General features: G+C 38.7%; 1 protein-coding gene across 2 annotated transcripts; it reads right to left on the bottom strand.

The window, feature by feature from the left end:
- Nucleotides 1-1,138: 1,138 nt before the first annotated feature.
- ARPP19 (cAMP regulated phosphoprotein 19) lies at nt 1,139-19,229 on the bottom strand. 2 transcript variants are annotated; one of them, XM_042941986.1, is made up of 4 exons: nt 19,178-19,229; nt 18,897-18,951; nt 6,105-6,227; nt 1,139-1,328 (listed from the first exon to the last, which is right to left on the bottom strand). In XM_042941986.1, exons 2-4 carry the CDS (start codon nt 18,939-18,941, stop codon nt 1,158-1,160), a joined length of 339 nt encoding a protein of 112 aa, XP_042797920.1. In that variant the 5' UTR covers nt 18,942-18,951; nt 19,178-19,229; the 3' UTR covers nt 1,139-1,157. The 2 variants fall into 2 exon arrangements, with proteins under 2 accessions (XP_042797920.1, XP_042797919.1); XM_042941985.1 differs by lacking the exon at nt 19,178-19,229 and having other exon boundaries at nt 18,897-19,090.
- Between the last annotated feature and the right edge of the window lie 4,651 nt (nt 19,230-23,880).

Below are 23,880 nucleotides of genomic sequence, written 5' to 3'. Positions count from 1 at the left end.
CCACAGGAGGCAGAGTATCGAAGCCTTTTATTCTAGTGTTCCCCAAATTGACTGTGGAAGTAAAAAGTTTCTACATTAAAAAAGTTTATATAAATTACATGAATTGCAATTTTCATAAAAGTCAAAATGAAATGTTCTGCATAGGACAAGATATGCCTAAGCAACATATCATATCTGCACAAGGCCACTGAATGTCATGGATATTAATAACAAATGAAAAAGCTTAAGTCTATGACAGACTAAGCAAAGATTTCAGTTTAGTATTCTATAAGCCCAAGACTGTAAACTACTCTTTCTATACAAAAGCTCTAATAACGTACAGAGTTTTGTGTAGGAACTCTTGTGCTTCTGGTTGGCACATCATCTGCTTTTTAATATGTGAAATTAATACAGACATTTGTGAGAGGTTGTGCAAAACTATTGTATTTACAAAAATGGCACAAAAGTGAATTCAACAGTCAATGCACATGCACACTTCATTCACATCTTCAACAAAAGATACTCTAACACTATAGAACGGAATAAGAATACTAGCTTCAACGGCAGCTGTTAAGCACTAGAGTCACATAAGTTACACCAGAATGGGCAAATATTGCCCAAGTAAAATTCTATTGTTAAAGCTGAAACAGGTTTAAGGCCATTCAAGTTCAAGCACAGAGATACAAATCTTTCAGAGCCCCATCTATTTTTGTTTGAAGAATGTAACCTTTCTTCCAACTTGTGGTCTTAAACTTCTGTTTTACAAAATCCAAAAGGAAAATACAGAAGAAATCAATACAATAGAGGTTATATTAAATAAGAGTAACATACAAAGCTATAATTAAGATGAGTTAAGGAAAGCCAAAACATTACAATTGTAAAACTTGCTTGTTACTTGTTGAAACAGTCCTACACTAGGAGTTAGGTAATATATACAATTATTTTCAAGTAGATTACTTTATGTTGCTCTAACATGTTCTCTTTATCAGTGCACTGTTAAACTAATCAAAAACTCTACACATGTATATTCCCTTACAATAGCAGCACACACTACCGCTACCTGCAAAGCTGTCATTCCGAAATGACTTAGTGAATGAAAGGAAATAAAAAGCAGAGAAAGTAACATATTAAGGAGAAAAAATGGGAATTGAAAGATTCATGCAGTTCAGCTCTTTTAATCAGCCAGCCAGCTTGCTAGCAACAAGGGATGGTTTCCGTTGAGGAAGGTCCTGTGGAGTGGGAATGTGGTCACCAGTGACCTCTGTCTTATCCGGAGCTGCAGTAGGAAGCTGCTTGTTCTTCATTTTTGCTTTAGCCATGTTGTAATCCCCAGAATCAAAATATTTTTGCTACAAGGGAAAAAAAAAAAAATTCAGACTGGAGTTTAAAACTTTCATATGCAATCACACTGAATTTAAGATGTAGATGTAACCCTCAACTGTCAATATAAAATAAGCTAATCTAAAAAAGTTTAAACAAAAACATTAACATGAAATAGCACAACTTTCAATTACTAACAGAAAAACCAGAAATTCTTGCTTAAATTATTTGGAAAATAAAAACACTTAATTCACCATCTTGCATTTAGGATGTGCCATACACTTTCAATTATTAAAAACATTATTTATAGCTCCTGTCACCTAGGATGAACATTCCTGAAAGGATTTAAAATTATTTATTTGAGGGAGGCTAGGGTGGCTCAGTCAGTTAAGCATCCAACTCAGTCTCAGCTCAGGTCTTAATCTCAGGGTTGTGAGTTCAAGTCCTAAGTTGGGCTCCACACGGGGCACTGGAACCTACTTAAAAAAAATTATATATATATATAAAAATAAAATCATTTATGTGAATGAAAGCAATTCAGTAAGATCAAAATTAAGGGTAAAATATAAATGCTAGGGTGACAAGAAAACTCTTTAGAAATTATCACTTAAAATGTACATCCTTATTCTACACTTCCATATTTCACTTAAGACACTGAAGAAATACAACTTTTTAAGGTAGAGGAATGAGTAAGGTAGCAATGATACCCTATTATCACTAAAATAGAAATTGCAAGGAGAGCTAAATATCAACCTTAATATAGCTAATCTACAGGAGTTATCTGTTCCAGAGTAAAAACGTACAAATCTGCCTGGTTTCCAACTTCTACCTTTCATGTTTAACCTACCTTTACGGACTGCTTACTATACCTGAGGCGCTGTGTGAATCCTTGAGATACAAAGATGGACAATAGTCGAGTATTCCAACCATTATACTGTTTTAAGTACACAAGGTGCTACAGGTGCTCAAAAGAGAGTAACTTAACCTTTTAGAGTAGGCAAGAGGGAATAGTCCAGCAATGAGATGAGCACCTCACTGACAAAAGGAGAAAGGGGGAAAAATTCTCTTTGAGACTTCAGGGATATCTCGTATGGTAAATGAAGTAGCTGGGAATTCACAGCTTGGTCTAAGACTGTTGAGTGGCCTGGGAAAAGGTCTCAGTGGCTGCCTCCCTGAAGGGACTATTATTCTCTGATAAGACAGCTCAGGCCTAAAGCCAAAGGGTCTAAAGCTAGAAACTGCTTTTCATGTTGTCACTATACACGTAACACACTGAGCAGTTAACAAGGAAACTTGGACCAGACCCTACTAAAGCTTGCTGCAGCTTTATTTCTACATGTTTTAAAATGAGTATGGTGCTCCTGGGTGGCTTAGTCAGTTAACCATCCGACTTTGGCTCAGGTCATGATCTCACGGTTTGGTTCATGGGTTCGAGCCCTGCATTGGACTCTGTGCTGACAGCTCAGAGCCTGGAGCATGCATCAGATTCTGTCTCTCTCCTTCTCTCTCTGCCCCTCCCCTGCTTGCACTCTCAAAAATGAATAAAGGTAATAAATATAAATAAAAATAAAAATAAAAATAAAAAGAGTATGGTGGGGCACCTAAGTGGCTCAGTTGGTTGAGAGTCTGACTTCAGCTCAGGCCAAGATCTCACGGTTCATGGGCTCGAGCCCCACCCATGTTGGCCTTTGTGCTAACAGTGCAGAGCCTGCTTCAGATTCTCTGTCTCCCTCTCTCTGCCCCTGTCCACTCGAGTGTGCTCTCTCTCAAAAATAAACATAAAAAAAATCAATAGGATGAAAAAAAAAATCTCAGAACTTCTGAGTATCATATTAGAAAGCTTCTGCATATTAGAGAGCTACTTCTGAAATTTAGTAGCTTCTAGAGGAGAACAAAGCAGACTGCCAAATTCTTTCTCAATAAAAAACACAAAAGGAAAAATTTAATATACAGTACAAATTTTAGGCAGACTGTCCCCATTGTAATAAAGTCAGTTTCTAATGATCCTATTAACCCTGACATCTAAAAAATTCAAAACTCTTTTAAAATAGTAAGAAATGATATAGTTGAATATAAGACTTCATTTCCCAAGATAAAAGTGCTTATTCATTGACATTTTGGTATAATGCAAAATCATTCAAGAGTTCCCTTCTCAAATTCTATTTCTTGATTCAAGCAGCATTTTCTCTTTCACAACCACTTACAACACCAATTCCAAAATACAAGATTGATAAATTCTGACTTGAAGATACTTAAAAATTCATAAATAGTTGAAGCTTGAGGAAAATTACAAAGATAACAGCCCAAATGTTGGAAGAATGGTTGAGCATAAATTATGCTGGAGATTAACAAAGGAAAAGTTTCCTGAACACTTAAGAGTAAATCAATTCCAAATAATAATTTCATAGTCAAAGATGATTATATAATTTTTTTCATAAATAAAACCATACCTGATGGGACCATTTCAAAATTAGACTTGATACAAATACATTCTACATAGCTATGCTCTCAATGAATATGTTTCTCATTCTGCTTTTTCTATTTATCCCCTACATTATGGTATTTAGAATAATGCTCGTAAATAACTACAAAATATTCTATTCTGTTGACTTATTACAATTTAACTATTCCTCTGCTGCTGAACAGCGGTGCTGCTTCTAGTTATAAAGCTACAAATAGTATCTTCAAACTCGATTTTTTCCTTATATTGAATTATATCCTTAGATTAATTCACAAGAGATTATTCATTCAAAGAATATGAACACTTCTATAAATCTTGATCCATATCCCTTTCCACAATGAGTATTAAATGCTACACATGGCAAAGAGAATATTAACTATATTCAACTTCAACCTTACCAGTGGTTATTATATTTTTCTAATTTACTTGTACGTGTACTATGGTATGATCTAATTTACATTTCACTGATTTCCACCACGGATAAACATTTTTCTAACAGTTCTTCTGATAAAATATTTTACATAGGGGCACCTTAATGTTTTTCTTGAATATCTGAAAAATCTTTTTTATGTACTACAGGTATTAACTATCATTTTTGTAACAATTTCCCCAATGAATTACTTCTCATGAAACAGAGATTTTACATTTTTATATATTTGGAATGATTCCAACCTGCCATCCTATTATTTCAAAGCTGTGAATGTTATTCTTTCGTAAGACAAAGAAAATTCTGTATTTTGCCACTTTTAAAACTAAGTATTTAATATATAATTCTGTAAAAATTTTTATTAGGTGAGCTTTATTTTTTCTTTTATAGGTAATCTCTATGCCCAACACAGGGCTTGAACTCACAGAGTTCAACTCACAGAGATGAAGAGTCACACATGCTACCAACTGAGCCAGCTAGGGTGCCCTGTTAAAATACTCTCTTGGTAAAAAGACAAACAGTGTATGATTTGACTTACATGTGGAATCTAAAAACATTAAACTCACAGAAACAGCAAAATGGTGGTTGCAGGGGTGGAGGAGTGGGGGAAATGGGGAGATACTGGTCAGAGGGCACAAACTTTCAATTAGAAGATGAATAAGAAGTTCTAGGGATCTAATGTACAATAAGTTAACAGTACTAAATTGTACACTTGAAAGTGCCTGGAAAGTAGAGCTTTAATGTTCTCACCATAACAAAAAAATGGTAATTATGTGAGGTAAGGGATATGTTAACTAACCTTACTGGTCAACATTTTACAATATGTAGGTGTATCAAATCATCACATTGTACACAGTAAACTTACACAATGTTGTATGTCAATAGTATCTCAATAAAGCTGGGAAAAAAACAGCCTTTTGCAATTTGGAGAAAATAATCCATATATAACTATTGCCAATACCTACACATATAAACATACATATACATACAAACATGTTTTTACTAAGCAAGCAGCAGATACCAGTATGTTCAAGGTATTTATTTTAGTAAACTCATGATTTGGCACCTGATTCTATTAATAATTCTTTTCTTTCCCTGTTCCCTGTAAGGTAAATAATTTAAATGTACTTAAACCAAAGATGGAGTCCTTTAATTTTTTACAAAGAAGTTAGAAAGAAAATCTAAGGAATAAGCATGTAGCAGTATCTCAATTCAGATCTCATTATTGAGCAATAATGGTTTATGCCTCACAAAGAATTAGTAAGATTTTGAAAAAATATTTTCAGTAATCTTAACTACTAAAATTACCATGTATAAGCTGTATTAGAGTAACTCTGTAAAATGTATTATGTAAAGGAGATAATAAGCTCTGCCTTTACAAGTGATCATTTCATCCAAATAAAAATTATTTTTAGCCTTGGCATGGAAATCATCTTTAAAACAAGTAAAAGTTAAAAAATATTGGCAGAAGCATAAATGCCAGCTTCTGGATAGTCGCTGCTTTTGGAAAGAAGGGTGGGTGGGGTGGGATAAAGGAAAGAAGGGGGCAGGGGATATATACATACATGTGGTAGGTTTCAACTATATCTACATTTTCTTTCTTACAAAGATAAAACTGAAGTAAATATGGCAAAATATATTAAATCTGGGTGGTGGGTACATGAGTTCTGCTGTATTATTATCTGCACTTTCCACATGCTTGAAATAGTTTATATTTAAAAGTGATGAGATGTACATTCTTATACAGATTTATAGAGTAAATGATATAAAATATTGGAAAAAAATTATGTATATCTATGTATATATTTGTATCTGATAAAGTACAGAGTTACATACACACAGACACCCATTTCATAATCGCAACCAGCACAATGAGTTCAGGGTTTAAGCATTTGAAGATTATATGTAAGAACTTACCCCCTTCTGCAATCGTTTCCTTAAGAAATCCGAACCTCCAGGCTTTTGTCCCAAATGAGGATACCTTGCTTTTAATTTTGCTTCTTCGGCTTTCTCTGGACTAGTCACTTTATCTTCCATTTCCTGAAATAATTTAAAATAAATTACTTCTCTATTACAATTCACTTATTTAAAATAATTCACCTTTCAATATCTGGACCCTGACTTCAGTTGTCAAATACCAAATAATGCAGCATCTGACTAAGAAATCAAGCGCAGAAGCTTTTAAAACATCTCTGTCTTGTTTTTCAAATGATCCATGTGATAGCTCTATTATAGCTGTGATGCATGTGTACACCCCACACACTGGATAAAAATATCAAGATAACTCAGCTCTGAAGTCTTGCTTGCCATTACTTTCCAGTTATGTATAATACATTTATAGTTAGTCACCTTCCATGGAACTCATCAGCTCTGTGCCTATATTTAGAGAACCATTTTAATGTTAAAATATAAGAGCTTTTTGAACTCCTATTAATTCAAATTCATGTATGACTGGGAAGCTCTGAGATTCTTTAATAGGAATTAACAACAGCTTATTTACCAGAAGATATTCCCTAACTCAATACAGAAGACCATGCATTTTTTATTTGTTTTTTAAAAGATTCTATTTTTTAAGCAATCTCTACACCTAATGTGGGGCTGAACTGGAACCCCAAGATCAAGAGTCTCATGCTCCACCAAGTGAGCCAGCCAGGTGCCCTGACCTTGGTATTTTTAAAGAGAAACATCATCTTTGTCAACCTTCATATCAATGTCCATTATTCCCTAACCTCCCCCTGTATTTAATGACATGCCAAAGGTCCCATTCTTTATCAAAAATGTGTTTTCTGACCAAATGATATAAATATTTTAAGCCTATTCATTTTTTTTTTCTTCTTTAAAGTAATCTCTACAACCAATACGAGGCTTGAACTCATGACCCTGAGATGAAGAATTGCATGCTTGGAGTGACTGCGTGGCTCACTGAAGTGTTCAACTTCAGCTCAGGTCATATCTCCTGCTAGTGGGTTTGAACACAGAGTCAGGCTCTGTGCTCACAAGCTCAGAGTCTGGAGACTGTTTCTGATTCAGTATCTTCCTTTCTCTCTCTCTGTCCCTCTTCTGCTTGTGCTCTCTCAAAAATAATTAAATGTTTAAAAAAAAAAAAAAAAAAAAAAAGAGAGAGTTGCATGCTCTTCAGACTGAGCCAGCCAGGAACCCCTGAGCCTATTCACTTTTTTTTTTTTTTTGAAAAGCATACAGAATTTATTTAATACAAATTTTATGTGATACAGAAGAGTTCATAAGGATGAAGACCAAACAATTTAAACCTGATTTTTATGCTAGGTTTGAACAAAAGTACAGAGAAAATGAAAAAATACGATAGGACAAAAAGGAGTATGAGCTGAGAGTGGTAAATAGAGGAAAACAGCAAGGCCTATTTGCTCATTTTTCCCAGTGTCCCTCCATCTTTGGAGATAAGTAACCCACTGAACCAGCCTCAGTCCTGGGAATAGGTCAGTCCTTCCAAACAGTTATTTCTCATTTCAGGAGGTGGTGGTAAAGATGGGAATAGATACTCATCTACAATAGATCTGTATATGGTATGAACAATCAGGCATTTAAAAAGGGACATTTCTCTTGCACTGACTTTTGTCAGTTTTCCCATGATCCCATCTGCAGACTCTGGAGTAAGTGGGGTGTCTTAGCCACCTCTTCATGGTCAACAGAAACTATTTGTCAAGTTGAAAAGGCACTGACTCTTTCCATTCTCTCTCCTTTTCTCAACTCCTCTTCATTCCCCCTTCCAAGGGCATGTGGTCTTCCCACCTGGGGCACGAGGTGGTGGCAGGGGGAGGAGGTGGAGCAAGGGGCTCCACGAGGTGGAGCAAGAGGCCTCCACTCAAGCTTATTCACTTTTAACACCAGACTTGATACAATCTACTTTCTTTCAAAGAGCCATATTTTATAGGGAAGCAACGTTTATGACTGTCTGGTAAATACTGAAGAAGAAAGAATGAATCAAGAAAAAGTTGCCCTAACAGGCGATGCTGGGCAATGGCAAGGTACACACACCTTCCAGCTAATGGACGCTTTTCTGCATACCAGCTAGACAAAATCACACACCTTTGCATATCTCGATTCTTGCAGGTTATTTGCAAATGTCAAAAAGCAGGAATGTTATATCCATAAATGTCAAGCCTAGTATTCTTGTACAGCAAACAAATTACTTATGCCCAAAATGACTTAATATGATTTTTGCATTTATTTTTCAAAATTATATTCATACATGCTTTATAACTAGCTCTGTTTACCTTATACATTGTATTTCCTTCATCTTGATCAGCAACCTCATTTGTTACTACGTCTTCTCATTTTTAGTCTTAGAGGATTTTGATATTAAAACTGCTGCTGCTGTCAAATATACTTTTTCTATGGGGCTTCCTTTATATGTATGCTCCTTTCTGCTTCAAGTGTTCTACCTTCCTCCTTTTTTTATGCTACAGTTTCATGCATCTATTTAGATTTTCAGTCTAAGACATCACCTCACTTGATGTACACAAAATTCAACTATGCTGTCAGAGAGAGAGAGACTCTAAACAGTATGAGTGGTGATTCTGCCAGTCATCCCATTCAAGAAGAGTACGCCCCAGAGAGCTCAAGTGTGAGGTGTGTGATGCCAACCTGCCGTTTCCATGATGATCTCACTCCTGGGCCTCTTTCAGAGTTTAAGCATAGTGATGTTCTATTTATCATCTTAGTATTTAAAAACTCAGTCCCTACATACAAGTCTGCTACCTCAGCTATAAACTGAAGAATCAGCCCAGACATCTGCTCAACCACTGGATTAAAGTGACTACTTGTCCTACTGAGAATTGATGGGGCTGTTTCCACTATTAGGGAATCATGGATTATGACTTCATTGGAGTTTTTCAAGAGCTAATTTAGTTATATGCTATTCCTGCCTTACTAACTTTAGAATATAACCACTGTGTAAGGTATGACTGTATTGAACTCATCACAAAAGGTAGAGAAATACTGTAAATTTAAGGTTACCAGCTTAGTGCAGGAAGATGGGTGGGGTCACTGCAGTTTGTCCAACTGTATTCACATCGGTGCTACTCGGACGGAACTGGGAGAAGGAACCTACTCTTGGGTCCCTCTGTACAGTTGTGTTTTTTAAATTGGTTAACACTGAATTTGGATGTTAGTTGAAAAGGACTGTAACTTGATTTACAGCCTTTGAGTCCTTGCACATTCAAAAAAAATTTTTTTTTAGTGTTTATCTGAAGCTGGCTCCAGGCTCCAAGCCATCAGCAGAGAGTCCAATGCTGGGCTCAAACCCAAGCACCGTGAGATCATGACCTGAGCTGAAGTCGGATGCTTAACCGACTGAGCCACCCAGGCACCCTCTTGCACATTCAAATTAAAGAGTGTCAAGAGAGTCCTACATTTCCACTAAAACCATCCAGCTTTCTTGGGCCTGCCTGGGAAATAAAGGCTCTCCACTTCCTTTGTTTGATTTGAATTATCAGTTCTTTATATTTAAGAAAAATTCCTTAACATTTCTGGTATAGAGGTAGCAACTTTCCCTAATTTCCAGTGTTTCTGCAGGTTTCCCTTATTTTATATAAGAGAGGGGAAAAGGTTACACATAATATACAATTGTATCTGGTATTCCCTTATTTTCTTAATAAAGAATATATTCACATATATGTTTATACATGATATATATTACTCGCGTTCAATTAAATCGAATTAGGTTACTATAAAATACGTCTGGGCAAATAGCATTTACAGAAGTATTGTTTAGGTTTAGAATGGATCTATATAATGTGTCCTAGAAAAAACAAAGTCAATCATTGAACTTTCTTGCCAAATACATAGCACAAAGTTAAGTGTCTGCAAGCTGCAACTTTGTAGCTGGATTCAGAATTTCAGCTGCATTTAATACCAAAAGGGGGAAAAATATGACCAAAGCTGTATTTTTAAAACACAGTTTTTACCATCAACATATCTATATTTTTCATGGATCATACAGAAACGTTCTTAACCTTTTGCAAATGTACAGTTATAGGACCTTACTGATAAGCAAGTTGAAATGCTTGGACTTTATGTAGAGTCAATTATAAATAACACATCAGGTGGCAGACTGTCTGCTGGCATTCAGTCAACACTTACTCTTCTTTAAAACACTCCCCTGAATTAGTTAGAAGCCTGAAACTACCTTTCCCAGACTGAACTATTAGGTTCTGCTAATGGCACCTACACCAGATTAAAAAACATGGGAGAAAGAATCCACTCTGTTCCTGGTGATGTGACCAACAATGTGAACACCAGCAATAGCCCATGAGTTCCTGCAGGAGGGCATCAGGCAGATCATCAGGGGCTAGTGCAGCTGCTCCACGAGAGTATGTGCAGGGGATGGTCTGCTCAGAATAGTGCTCACTTATGCAGAGTCAACAGCTTTCTACAATCCACACCTGTAGAAACATTATCTTCCCCCTTTATTCCTCCATCCCTTCTAATAAATTTGTAACCTAATTCCCTAAATCACAACCCTTTCTGTTTGAAATACCCAAAGTGGTTTCTACTGTCCAGGACAGAAGCCGGTCGATAAAATCAGGTAAAATAAGCAATTTATCCCTACAGTCATGTTAAAAAATGCAAAAGGCCACAATGACTGGTGTGACTGCATGTTTCTGGACATCCTTCAAAGTAACTCTTAAAACATTTATTTCAGCTAGAATCAAAATAAATCTTGAAAAAGGTTTGAGATATAGAAAGAAATAGCTAAGAGGGGCACCTAGGTGGCTCAGTCAGTTAAGTGTCCAACTTCGGCTCAGGTCATGATTTCATGGATCATGGCTCAGAGCCTGGAGCCTGCTTTGGATTCTGTGTCTCCCTCTCTCTGCCTCTTGTCCGCTCATACTGTCTCTCTCTCTTAAAAGTAAATAAACATTTAAAAAAATTTTTTTAAAAAGGAAAGAAATAGCAAAGAAACTGAAATACATTAATGTACACTGACAAGCCACTTTAATAATTCCCCCCCAGCTTTGCTGAGATATAATCAACACATTCGCTTTTCAAATTTTAATATCTTAATATGCGAGGTTAAAAACAAAACAAAAGGAAAACAAACAAAAGGGGAGGCTGGCTGGCTCAGCTGGCAGATCATGCAACTCTTGATCTTAGGGTTTTGAGTTCAAGCCCCTCATCAGGGGGAGCATTTACTTTAAAAACAAATAAAAAACAAAAATACTACATAACACAGTTTAAGTGTTCTATGGTCCACATTGTTTACCAATTTTACATTTTGTTTAATTAAGAATGTATGATAAAATTTCAAGGGGAAACAATTACATAACAGAAATGAAGTATGTAATTTCCATACTAACAGTAGAGGTAAAACGGAAGAAGAAAAATCAATCATGAGGGGAAAAAAACCCAAAAGCCTGGGAGGTCAAGAGATAAGAAAAAGAAAAAGAAAAAAAAAAAAAAAAAAAAAGATAGGGGGCCAAAAAGCATTATTAGGGATGCAGAGAATCTAAATATTCATGCCTCTGATAAAAAGCCTCAAAAGCTATAAAGAAAAAATTGACTGAATTACAGTAACTGACAAGTCTATCAGTACAGATTTCAATACACCTTCCTCCATTATTGATAAGTGAAAAAGACAAAGTAGTCAAGATATCGTATTTTATTTCTGCACCCAATAGTTAGGAAATGTATATTCTTCTCAAGCACAATGGAAAAACTGACTAAATAGGCTATAAAATAAGCCTTAACCATTTTCATCCAAAGGACCATCTATGACTACAATTCACAAGATCAAAAGTCAACAATAAAAAAATTTATATATCCCTATTCAGAAATTAAAATACATACGTAACTAAAATAGCTTAAATCATTAAAACTCTAATGTGCACAGGGGCAGACGCCTGGGTGGCTCAATCGTTTAAGCATCAGACTTCGGCTCAGATCATGATCTTGCAGTCTGTGAGTTCAAGCCCCACATGGGGCTCTGTGCTGACAGCTCAGAGCCTGGAGCCTGCTTCAGACTTCGTCTCTCTGTGTCTCTGCCCCCCTCCCCCTCACCGCTTGTGCACGCTCTCTCTCAAAAATAAACAAACATTTAAAAAACAAACAAAACTGCAATGTATATAAGCTTAAAAAATATATTACTAAAATAATTCATGGTTAATAAATAATGGGAATTAAAAAAGAAACACATGGAACTCACTGATAAAAATTCTATACTTACCAAACTTGTAAGATTCAACAAATGTCCCTTAAGGGCATGTATTAAACAAGAAAAGTAAAAGTCAATGAGCTATACATCTAACTTCAGTAGTTAAACAAAGAACAGAACCCAAAGAGAATGAGAGAAAATAAAAAGCAGAGGTTAATGAAATAAAAACCAAAGGGATCAACAAAATATGGAAATGACAAGCTTAACCAAGAAGTATTTTTAAAAATTCAAATCTGGGGGCACCTGCGTAGCTCAGTCAGTTAAGTGTCTGGCTCTCGATTTCAGCTCAGGTCATGATCTCACAGGTTCATGGGTTCAAGCCTCCATCGGGCTCTGCGTTGACTGTGCAGAACCTGCTTGGGATTCTCTCTCCCCCTCTGTCTCCCAGAATAAACTTAAGAAAAATTCAAATCTGTTTTCAAACTTTTATTCTCCAAGAAGCTTCTGTGTCATAGAGCAATTTTACTACTTTGTAAGGATTCATCAGCTAAGTAGTTTCTATGCTGATAATACCTTGGGCGGGGAGGAGAGTAGTAGAAAAAGGATCATTAGAATTCTAGAACATTTAACCATAGGCTACAAACTGGGGAAGCAGAAACCCAAAGATATATGCTTATAATATACAAAAAATACTTAAAAACAGTATTTTAAATGAAGGTTATCTTCTTGACAAGTACATTTATCTTCGGTGTATACTCTATACCTAGCACATAGCTTAACATTTATTGTTTAGGCACTTGCATTTTTGTGAAATAGTCTACTGAAATATATTAGATGTCCCTTTTGTGAGTAGGTGGGGTATAAGGCATAAAAACATAAAAAGAACATTCAAACAATTAAGGATTATTATGTCATGGACTGATAAGTCTGAATGATTAATACCACTTTTCCACCTTCAGCAGAGAAGTTACATAGCAACATCAGCAATAAAAATCTGGTAACTCTAAGCAAATTTTCCTCTATCTGCTCAGCAATATGTTCACTGACGCAATGATTGATAAATAAGTAGAAAAGATTAATGAAAGCCCAACAAATCCTTTGGGATATTGCCAGGAAGGTATCGGAACTGTTATCAACCTCTAGGGAAAAATACTGTGGTCCAATTAAGTCCCTGCTGCTTGCCTAGTGCCTGGCATTTAACAGGTGTTCAATAAAAGCCTACTGAATGAACAAACACAACATACTCCAATTGTTTCAATAAAGCTAAGAAACTTTCCAAACACCTGACAGCTTCAATATCAGCTTATCTTTGAAATATATCATGTTATAGTAGCAGACACAGAGGCAAGCCTAAAACACTGCTGTATATATAGCACATTTGATAAGGTAGCAGCAAGAAACATTTTAAAACTTTTCTGAGGTTTACTTCTAGATTGCTGAGTATCAATGGTTGCACACAAACTAAACAAACAAGTTATGGTTTAAAAACTAAAATTAAAAACACTCTTGAGGGGCACCTGAGTTGCTCAGGCGACTGACCGACTCTTGACTTCTGCCCAGGTGTCACATGATCTCATGATTCATGGGTTCATGGGCTGGAGCCCTGCACTGGTTTCTGCACTGACAGTACGGAGACTGCTTGGGATTCTCCCTCTCTCTGTGCCCCTCCACTGCTCTCAGTCTCTCAAAATAAATAAAATAACATTAAAAAAAAAAACAAAACACTCTTAAGCCTTTTAGTTACCAAAGGTGGTGTTAAAATTGAAAATGTCAATACTAACTGCAATTTTTTAAAAACTGGGAAAATGGGGGGCGCCTGGGTGGCGCAGTCGGTTAAGCGTCCGACTTCAGCCAGGTCACGATCTCGCGGTCCGTGAGTTCGAGCCCCGCGTCAGGCTCTGGCCTGATGGCTCGGAGCCTGGAGCCTGTTTCCGATTCTGTGTCTCCCTCTCTCTCTGCCCCTCCCCTGTTCATGCTCTGTCTCTCTCTGTCCCAAAAATAAATAAAAAACGTTGAAAAAAAAAAAATTTAAAAAAAAAAAAAAACTGGGAAAATGGGAAAGCAGTTTGTACCCACTCTTTAGTGATGATGTATGGATGTAATAGTTCTCTTCCTTTTCCACTACTCACAAAAGCACCAAGCATTATCTTTTAAACTGACAAAAATGTTTCAGTTGAGAGCCCCACTTCAGTTAGCTTCTTCCAAGACATCTTACTAACTTAATTTGATCAATATTGTAATAAAATCTCTAGAAAATCTGCTCTTCAGATCTTCTTTTTAAAAAACTTATAAGTGGGGGCGCTTGGGCAGCACAGTCGGTTAAGCGTCCAACTTTTGATCTCAGCCCAGGTCATGATCTCACAGTTTGTGGGTTTGAGCCCCATGTCAGGCTCTGCAATGATGGTGCAGAGCCTGATTGGAATTGTCTCTCCTTTTCTCTGCCCCTCCCCTGCTTGTGCGCTCTCTCTCTCTTAAAATAAATAAACTGAAAAAAAAAAACAAACAAACAAACAAACAAACAAACAAAAAAAAAACCACTGGGGGGCACCTGGGTGGCTCAGTCGGTTGGGCGTCTGACTTCAGCTCAGGTCAAGATCTCACAGTTTGTGGGTTTAAGCCCCATTTCAGGCTCTGTGCAGCTCTGAGCCTAGAGACTGTTTCAGATTCTGGGTCTCCTTCTCCCCTGCCCCTCCCACACTCATGCCCGGTCTCTATCTCTCAAAAATATTAAAAAAAATTTTTTTAAACTTAAAAGCAGTAATACACATACACACACATACACACACACACACGTTTCTTTATTCTCACTCAGATTTCTTAATTGGGTCTAAACAAAGGTTTTTATATTACTATAGTCTATTCTTCCCTCTTTCAAACTGCAGTACAAGCTTTGTCATTTGTATTAGATAGTACTTTGGCAATGGTTTCAAATGAAAAATTCTGAGAAAAATTCATTCAACCAGTATTTTCTGAACAATGAAATGAGTGGAATGAATCAGGTAAGATAGGAGCAATGGGAGAAAAGATAGATAAAGAAGGGTCCATGACTTTAAGACGTTCACAATGAAAATAGAATTATGTGTTTTAAGTCATCACTATGCCTCTTCTCACCCCAGGACAAGAGTGTACACCTGTCTGACTGAGCTTAGTGGAATTCACAGGTGATAGATCCATGAGGTCTCTGCTAAAATTTTTTTAATGTTTTGTTTTCACTTCAGTGATAATCCAGAAGGAAAAAGTTTAAGTATATACCAGCACATATGAATTGCCATCTCATATCTAAGTGCTACATGATTTCCATTTCAGCTTTCATTTATGAAGGAGACTGAGCAGTACTCCAATTGTCCAGAAGAGTGAGAAAAGAACAGAGCTGAATTTAAAATGTAAATGATATATTTTTGATCCTAGAATTAAATGATCACACAGATTACTCTTAAAAAGGACAAGTGAGGGGTGCCTGGGTGGCTTGGTCAGTTAAGTGCCCAATTTTGGCTCAGGTCATGATCTCACTGGTTAGTGAGTTTGAGCCCCATGTGGGAGTCAGCACAGAGCCTGGAACCTGCTTTGGATTTGGATTCTGCGTTTCTTCACTCTGCCCCTCCCCCACTCACATTCCCTCTCTTGTCTTTCAAAAATAAACATTAAAAAAAAAAGGACAACTGAGTCATCACATGACCTAGGGAAGCGTTAACTTGCCAAACTCAAAATGCCCTGCCTGTAACAACTGCTACCACATTCTCAATACGTTGGAAATTTACTTTCAGCAAAATACTATGCCACAATGGATAATTCACACTAATTTTGTTTGTATTTGATTTGTTTAATCTAAAATAAATTTTAAGTAATCTCTGTCCAATGAGGGCTCGAACTCACGACCCCAAGATCAAGAGTCGCATGCTCCACCAACGAAGCCAACCGGGTGCCTAATTTTTTTAATATTTTTGTTCATTTTTTGAGAGACAGTGTGAGCAAGCAGGGGAGGGGCAGAGAGAGAAGGCCAGAGACAGAATCCCAAAAAGGCTCTGCACTGCCAGCGAGGAGCACCACACAGGGCTTGAACCCAGAACAGTGAGATCATGGCCTGAGCCAAAACCAAGTCAGACGCTTAACTGAATGAGCATCCAGGCACCTCAATGTGTGTTTATTTTCGAGAGAGAGAGAGAGAGAGAGAGAGAGAGAGAGAGGGAGAGGGAGAGCGCGAGCTCGCAGGCACACATGCAGGTGAGGGGTAGACAGAGAGGAGACAGAGAAGACAGAGAATCCAAAGTAGGCTCTACACTTATCAGCACAAAGCTAGACATGGGGCTTGAGCTCAGGAACTGTGAGATCATGACCTGAGCTGAAGTGAGATGCTCAACTGACTGAGCCATGAAGGAGCCCCATCCGTGTTTTAATTTTAAAGCAGTGTTAAAGAGGTATGTTTATACTTATTTTCATGTTTATACATATTTAATATCCCAATAAAAAAAAGTGGCCCATACAGTTTTTCTTCTCTTAACAAGGGCCCTGCGCTTCTCAAAAAAATAGTGACTTAGCCCTTACTCCATGCAGTCTCATCTCTTTATGTTAATTTTTCAGAGGCAACAGGCCAACGTACCGTAAAATTATAAAGGTGTTTTAGCTGAATGCTTTGGCTTTAATTGAAAGGTCAACTGGGTACACAGAGAATAATCCAATTTTTTAAGTCATCTAGCTATTCTTCCAAAATAGAAGAAACAGGTGATTTGGCCCATAGGAACACAGAAGTGACTCTGCACATTCTCCTCATGTTTAGGGATGGTATCCATGCTACGGGACACTTAACATCTACAGCCAATCCCTAATTCAAGAAGGGACATTATATTACCAACCCACTTTGGTATTAATGACAACAGACCTAAAACAAAAGGACTTGAGTTAAAATTTTAATGTAGACCTTTATGAAAACATTCAATACATGTTTAATATTGTTAAACCTGATATGAGGTTGTTTCAAATAAAAGCATTTACCCGGTAGAAATCAACACTTTATACTTTGGCAACACACTAAAAATCTCATAAAAGGAAACTACATAGCACACCACGGTACATCAGAAGTCAAAACCGAAGTTGATGTCAGTGTTTAGGACAAGACACCACACACATGGGTTTGTTGTTTTGGGGGGTTCTTAAATCCCAAGCAATTATGAACACAATAAACGTTTTTCAATAAATAAATGATATTTCATGTTATAGTTAGGATTGTAATCTTTAAACTGTATTTCTGTCCTAGAAGTCCATGTTTTTGTAAAGTGTGAAAAATACCAAACATAATCTTCATTGGAATATCCCTGAATAATATGGTAACTTGGCCTACTACCTACGCAGTTTTCTTTTTTTTTTTTTTTAATATTTACAAGTAACATAACAGAATCATTCAACTGAAGAAAAGTTACCATGCTTAAGAACATATGGAGTGGGTTTAGAACACTAATACACTAATCAAATTTCTAACCTGTTTAGGAGCATGAGGAGAACATGAAGCAGAAGGAGCCCTTACAAAGTCCAATTACTAGACCAAATTCTATTTATAATAATGCCGTCTGACTTTTCAAGAAAAGGTGCTGGCAACTCTCCATAAACAATTTAAGAAACAATATATGGGCCTTTGTAGGCCAGCCACAAGTACCAAGGAGGGCAAGGCAGCAGAAATAATAATGGTGGAAGGGGCAAGAACTAGCACAGACGAAACAAAGTCTTAACATTCGTAATTTGAATCATACTGATTTGTGGATTATTTTCCTACATCTGAAGGATGTTAGAAGTAAGTGTACAAAATATTCCTGTTGCTACAAAAATCCAGGTCAACTAAATTGGTAAAAAATTTTCAATTCCAAGCTTCTGGTTTTCAGTTAAGTACCATATGCGGATCCCAGTGGCTCACATTTCTGAGCACACACTGCGCTAAATATTGTAAGTTACCCACGTCATTTAAGCCTCACAACAACTTTACAAAGCAAGTGTTATCAGCATTATTTTACAAATGAGAAGATTGAAAACTTGAAGAGTTTAGCGACTGGCCAAGGTTACGCGGCAAACAAGGACGGGATCGGAAACGCCAACCCTGGTCTAACTCGCCACCCGAACACGAGATACCGCCTTTGGAGTTAAAAGCATGCCGACAATACCAGTAGTTGGGAAGAGTTCGTTCTTCACGGAAAAATAAGACTTCCTACGTTAAGTGAGGCTCATGGAAAAACTTAGGTTCCACCACAAAAACGGGAGTCCTGGGCTCATATGTACAGTCGAGCGTAAGGAAAAAGGCGACACACCGAGGCGCTGAGAAAAGGCAAATCTCGGCCAAGACTCGGACAATGCTCAAACTCCCACCACGCGGGCGCTAATCACCAGAGTTACGGCTGGCGGCAGGTCTGGGAGAGCTCGGCCCTCACGGCGGAGGCGTCCAGGCAGCTCCAGCTCTCTCCACCAGGAACCCGCGGGCCGACTCGGGGCGCGCCCCTCCGCACGCGGCGGGAGCAGGCCACCCGGCAGGCCCGGCCCGCAGAAGGCTCGCCTCTGGGCCTTCCGAGCCCCCGGGACCGCTCGCCGTGCACACTCACCTTCTGCTCCTCCGCGGAGGCTGCCTCGGGGACTTCCGCGGACATAGTGCTCCCTCTGCAAACGAGACGCCGGGAGAAGACGCGATTACCGGGGGGCCGAGGCCGCCCGGCCGCCGCACCGCCTCAGGCCCGCCCGCCCCCGCTCTCCGAGCGCCCGTTCGGGCAGCCTCCGCCCGGGAAAATGGCCGCCGCCTTATGACGACACGGAGCCTCGCGGCGCTCGGCGGCCACTGCAGCCCGCCGCGCCCCAGCCGCCCGTCCCGCACCGCGCCCCTACCTACCTTACCCCGCTTGTCCGACTCTGCGACGCCGAAGCACTTCCTTTCTTCCTTCAAAGGTCGCGGCTCGCACCTCACCTCACATCCGTCTGGCAGATGCTTCCTGGGAATTGTAGTTTATAAGTGGAGCCGCCTCTCCCCGCCCTTTTCTGCGTATTCCGGGAGATTTACTATTTCTACTTTCCCGGACTCGCCTTCCCCTGTTCTCTTCCTCGCTCCCCGCAGTGTAGCCACGCATGCTTTTTTGGGGGGCGCTTCAAAGCTCTGTGCTCCTTCCCTCCACAAGCCTCTTCCCGTTTCCCTTTCCCTTTTTCCTACTTAACCATATTCATCTTTCACATCCCAAATTCTATGTCATTGCCTCAGGCTTTTCTTGAGCCCCTACCCTAGGTCAGATCCACTTCTTAAATGTCTTCACATGTCTGTATCTTCAGCAACACACGCTGTACCATTAGACATGAATATTAATGATACCTTTCCTGGTCAAATAAGCCACATCAGGACAGGGACCTCGTCCATATTTGCTTATGTTGCACTCCCAGAGCCCAGCATTTCCTAGATGTTAAATAAATATCTGACGAAAGAATTCAAATTCCGTTCATTTGTCTACTCCCGGAGGTCCACTCCCACAACTTGACTGAAACCCCTGACACCAAACTATTCCGATGACTTTAACTACCAAATCTGTTGGCTTTACATTTAATCCTCATAATAATTAACATCTGGATAGCTACCGGCAATACTGTACAGGGTGGTTCCAATGAAGAGTTTATCAGAAACTTGGAAAAAGTTGCCTTCTAAGAGTTAAACTAGTAAAAAGCAGCGGGTAATGAAGGCAATCCTGCGGGAATTTGGAAACCATCAAAAGAACCAGTTTCCTAGGAAGAATTTCAGACAGGAAGAATTGCATGGGGATTGCAACTTGAAAATCCAAGTGTGATACTGCACTCCTTTTGGAGAAAAGAAGGAAGAAGTTTGTCAGGCAAGCAAGTACCTGAAATACGAGAATTCAAGATGCCAACTCTTTGACAAAGATATCCCTTGAGAGTGCTTTAAGTGGGCAGCTGAGAAACTTCTTAAGATCAACTATTTGTTCTCATTCCATACTCACAAAACAACCTACTGAAAATTTGCCTTCCCTTCATGTCAAACAATAGGGAGAAAGGAGAATTAACTAGTTAGGCTAACTGAAGTGTCTAACAGTTGTATTTTTATTAATAAATTGGCATTCTGGTATATATCCTACATCAATATATTTGCGAGCTTGAGTTAAAATCTGAGACACCCATATATAAAAAAAAATTAGTATATGTGATCTTGGATAAAGAGATTCTGTTCCTGAAAGATAGTGACATGCACGTGAGGGCAAGATTGAATTTCTGGGAGGGAGACTTTGGTCAATGGGGAATTTACAAAGGTCAGTGCCCCATTGTGGGGATGTGAGAAGCCATGCTTCCCCAGGTAACACTCCCCTGCATCATTAACCTTGTACCTTAATGTTAATTAAACATGTACCTTAATGTTTAAAATTGCACACTAATCACCAGAATCCTGTTTTTCAAAACTTTTTTCTCTTGATCTCTAGGATACTACTCTCTTATTCTCTCCTTCTCTGTCCATCTCCTCTTAATCTCCTTTGTTGAGTCTTTACTTGCTTCTTTCTTTTTATTAAGTTTGTTTATTTTTTGAGAGCAGGGAGGGGCAGAGAGAGAGAGAGAGAGAGAGAGGGAAAGAGAGAAAGAATCCCAAACAGGCTCTGAGCTGCTTGAACCCACAAGCTGCAAGATCATGACCTGAGCCAAAACCAAGAGTCAGATGCTTAGCCAACTGAACCACCCTGACACCTCTTTTCCTGCCTCTTAAAGGGAGGATTGTAACAGTTCTATCCTTGGATCCCTTCTTTTTCAAGTTTACACTCTCCAGATCACTTCCACCTCATAGGTTCAGCTGCCATCTATGTATTCCAGATCAGTGCTATGCAATAGAACTTTCCGTGATGATGGAAATATTCTCTATCTGTGCTACCAATACAATTGCTACTACCCATATTTGACTATCAAGCATTTTTTTGTTGTTGTTAACGTTTTATTTTATTTTTGAGACAGAGAGAGACAGAGCATGAACGGGGGAGGGTCAGAGAGAGGGAGACACAGAATCTGAAACAGGCTCCAGGCTCTGAGCTGTCAGCACAGAGCCCGACATGGGGCTTGAACTCACGGACTGGGAGATCATGACCTGAGCCGAAGTCGGCCACTTAACCGACTGAGCCACCCAGGCGCCCTTGACTATCAAGCATTTAAAATGTGACTAGTACAACTGAGAAACTGAATTTTAAATTTTATATCATTTTAACTAATTAAATTAGCCACAGGGATTAGAATCACTGAAAAACCGTATTAACAGAGATCCTCATTAGGTCTGAGGCAAGGTTCAAGTATTCATGTTTAACCAAAGCTCCCCTGGTGATTCTGATCCACACCTGCACAAGATTTTTCAGGCTTGGAACTTGGTAAGTGTAAAAAGCTTTAAAAAGACCAGAGGTCTTTTAGAGGCTTAGGTGCACTAGCTCAAGAGTTTGTACGAGTCAAGGAAATAATGTTCCACCACATCCATTCCTCAAGCAGCTGAGAGAGGAAATCCACCTACATCGTTGCTGAGATTGTAGCAAGGATCAAGAACAGAATACATTTACCCCCTTGTGGCTGCGTTTTGCATTTTATTGGCCAGAGGGGAAGTGGCCTCCTCTATGTCACCAGCAGTGCTCACAATTTCTTCATCCACTCCAGGCTTGGATCTTGGGGTCCTGGGGGTGGCTGGGCACATCGGGCATGTCCCCATCATCTCAGAGGGGCACTGGATAGTTGTAGGATGTGGCCTGGTCAATTATGGTGGCATATTTGATGAAGGGGCTAAGGATGGGCAGAATTGTAGCGAGGCCTCCTTAGTGAAGGATGCAACTGGCACTGGTTCCTTAGCCCAGGTATCCTCGAGGAAGGTGGCACCAGCTTATTTTTTTAAAGATGTTATTTTTAAGTAATCTCTATACCCAGTGTGGGGCTCAAACTTAACCCTGAGATCAAGAGTTGCATACTCTACTGACCAAGCCAGCTAGGTGCCCCAAGAACAGAATATATTTTTAATAAAAGGACGCTATAGGAAGAGCCTGGAAGATACATTCGGGAAGTCAACTGAGCCACTGAGTACCACAACCCCTGAGGATAAATGGTGATTTCTGAGAGCTAAGCCCAGGGAACAAAGATTACCTGAATAGGTAATACAGGCCAGATAACTATAGAGAGCAGTTTCAACCACTTGAGTACTGGCAATGGAACTTAGAAATTGGAGGATGCCACTTCTCTAGGGACTGAGATGAGAGATCTTTATATGAATTGAAAATTCAGACAGGAAAATTTTGAATGAATTTAAAATAATGATGAACAGTGGGGTCTAGAAGAGACTTCACAAACTTTCAACATTTTAAATCTCATAAAATATTTGCCACAATGTATTTCTAAACTTTCCCTTAACTTGAGTGCCTCCTGACAGTATACTAAGTTGGATGGCCTCTGAGTTGGTTTAGGACATTCCTTCCTTCCTTCCTGAAGTCTTTTTAAGTCTTCCCCCTCCCCCCCCCCCCCCACAATGATTAATAGGCAGGCCTTATATATGTCACTTATCACACACATATTATAAGCTGTATTGCCAAGAATATTGATGAAAAATATATTCTATGCCAGGCCATAAATACTAGTGGAAAGAATGGAAAAAGAGGCAAAATGCCCATGTAGTAGGGTGGAAAAGACATAAGCTTTAACTCAGATTTGATTCCTGATTCTTCTACTAACAGTGAGACTCTGGGGAAGCTCTTCAAGCTTCCTTTTCTTTCATTATAGAATATCTATACTTTCTGCAGTATGGCTGTAAGTATTAAATAACATATAAATTGTTTACAGTGCCTGGCACATAGTAGGCATTCACATGTTCTCTTCCTCCTCCCAGTGTCCAAGTTTAAAATACATATCATCAACTGTACTTCCATAATAAAAATTTTTAGAAAGGGCATCTTTTTCATAGATGATCCATGATAGAGTAAAAGGGGCTGATTCCAATGCACATATAGTTTTAGGAATTGAGAATGAATTCCTACCATGATGAAAAGCCTTCTTCCCATCTAGACTGACACTGTATTCCTAGATCCAGTAGACCATATGGGGTGTCAAATGCCAAAAGTTTCACAGCGACCACCTCCGTAAAATGATAGCTACAAGGGTGAACAGAGAAAGGGACTTTCATGTTTACATAATTATGTAGTGTGAAAATTTTTATAATGAACATATATTGCATGAATTTTTAAAATTAAGTTTGAAAAAGGATCACCACTTGATTCACAAACCTAAGTAAGAGTGAAGATCCTTAGAACGAAGCCTTGAAAGAGAAATGCTTTCCTTTCTTTCAGGAAAGAAAGGAATGACTGGGACTGGGAATGACAAAGACCTGGTCTGGGGAGATGGCAGGAAGAAGGAATCTTCTTTTGGATGCCTTCCATTCAGTCCCCACCCATTTCATCACTATTTTTAATTCTCATCTGATAAGAAAATTCCCAAGGACTTTCTGCACGTTGTTTGTGACTTGGAGTTCTTTTTCAAAGCAAATTACTAGTATGACTTATTGGGTTAGAGTGCAGAACTGTCAAGTGAGCCTGTGGT

Source organism: Panthera leo, chromosome B3 (assembly GCF_018350215.1).
Source record: "Panthera leo isolate Ple1 chromosome B3, P.leo_Ple1_pat1.1, whole genome shotgun sequence".
NCBI lineage: Eukaryota > Metazoa > Chordata > Mammalia > Carnivora > Felidae > Panthera > Panthera leo.
The sequence above is the reverse complement of the archived record's forward strand: the minus strand, read 5'-3'. Positions and strand labels throughout refer to the sequence as shown.

Coding starts and splice junctions, on each gene's coding strand:
- ARPP19 (XM_042941986.1), bottom strand. CDS start 18,941: ATGTCCGCGGAAGTCCCCGAGGCAGCCTCCGCGGAGGAGCAGAAG. Junction 6,228..18,896: donor CCTCCGCGGAGGAGCAGAAG/GTGAGTGTGCAC, acceptor AAATTATTTCAG/GAAATGGAAGATAAAGTGAC. Junction 1,329..6,104: donor GGAAACGATTGCAGAAGGGG/GTAAGTTCTTAC, acceptor TTTCCCTTGTAG/CAAAAATATTTTGATTCTGG.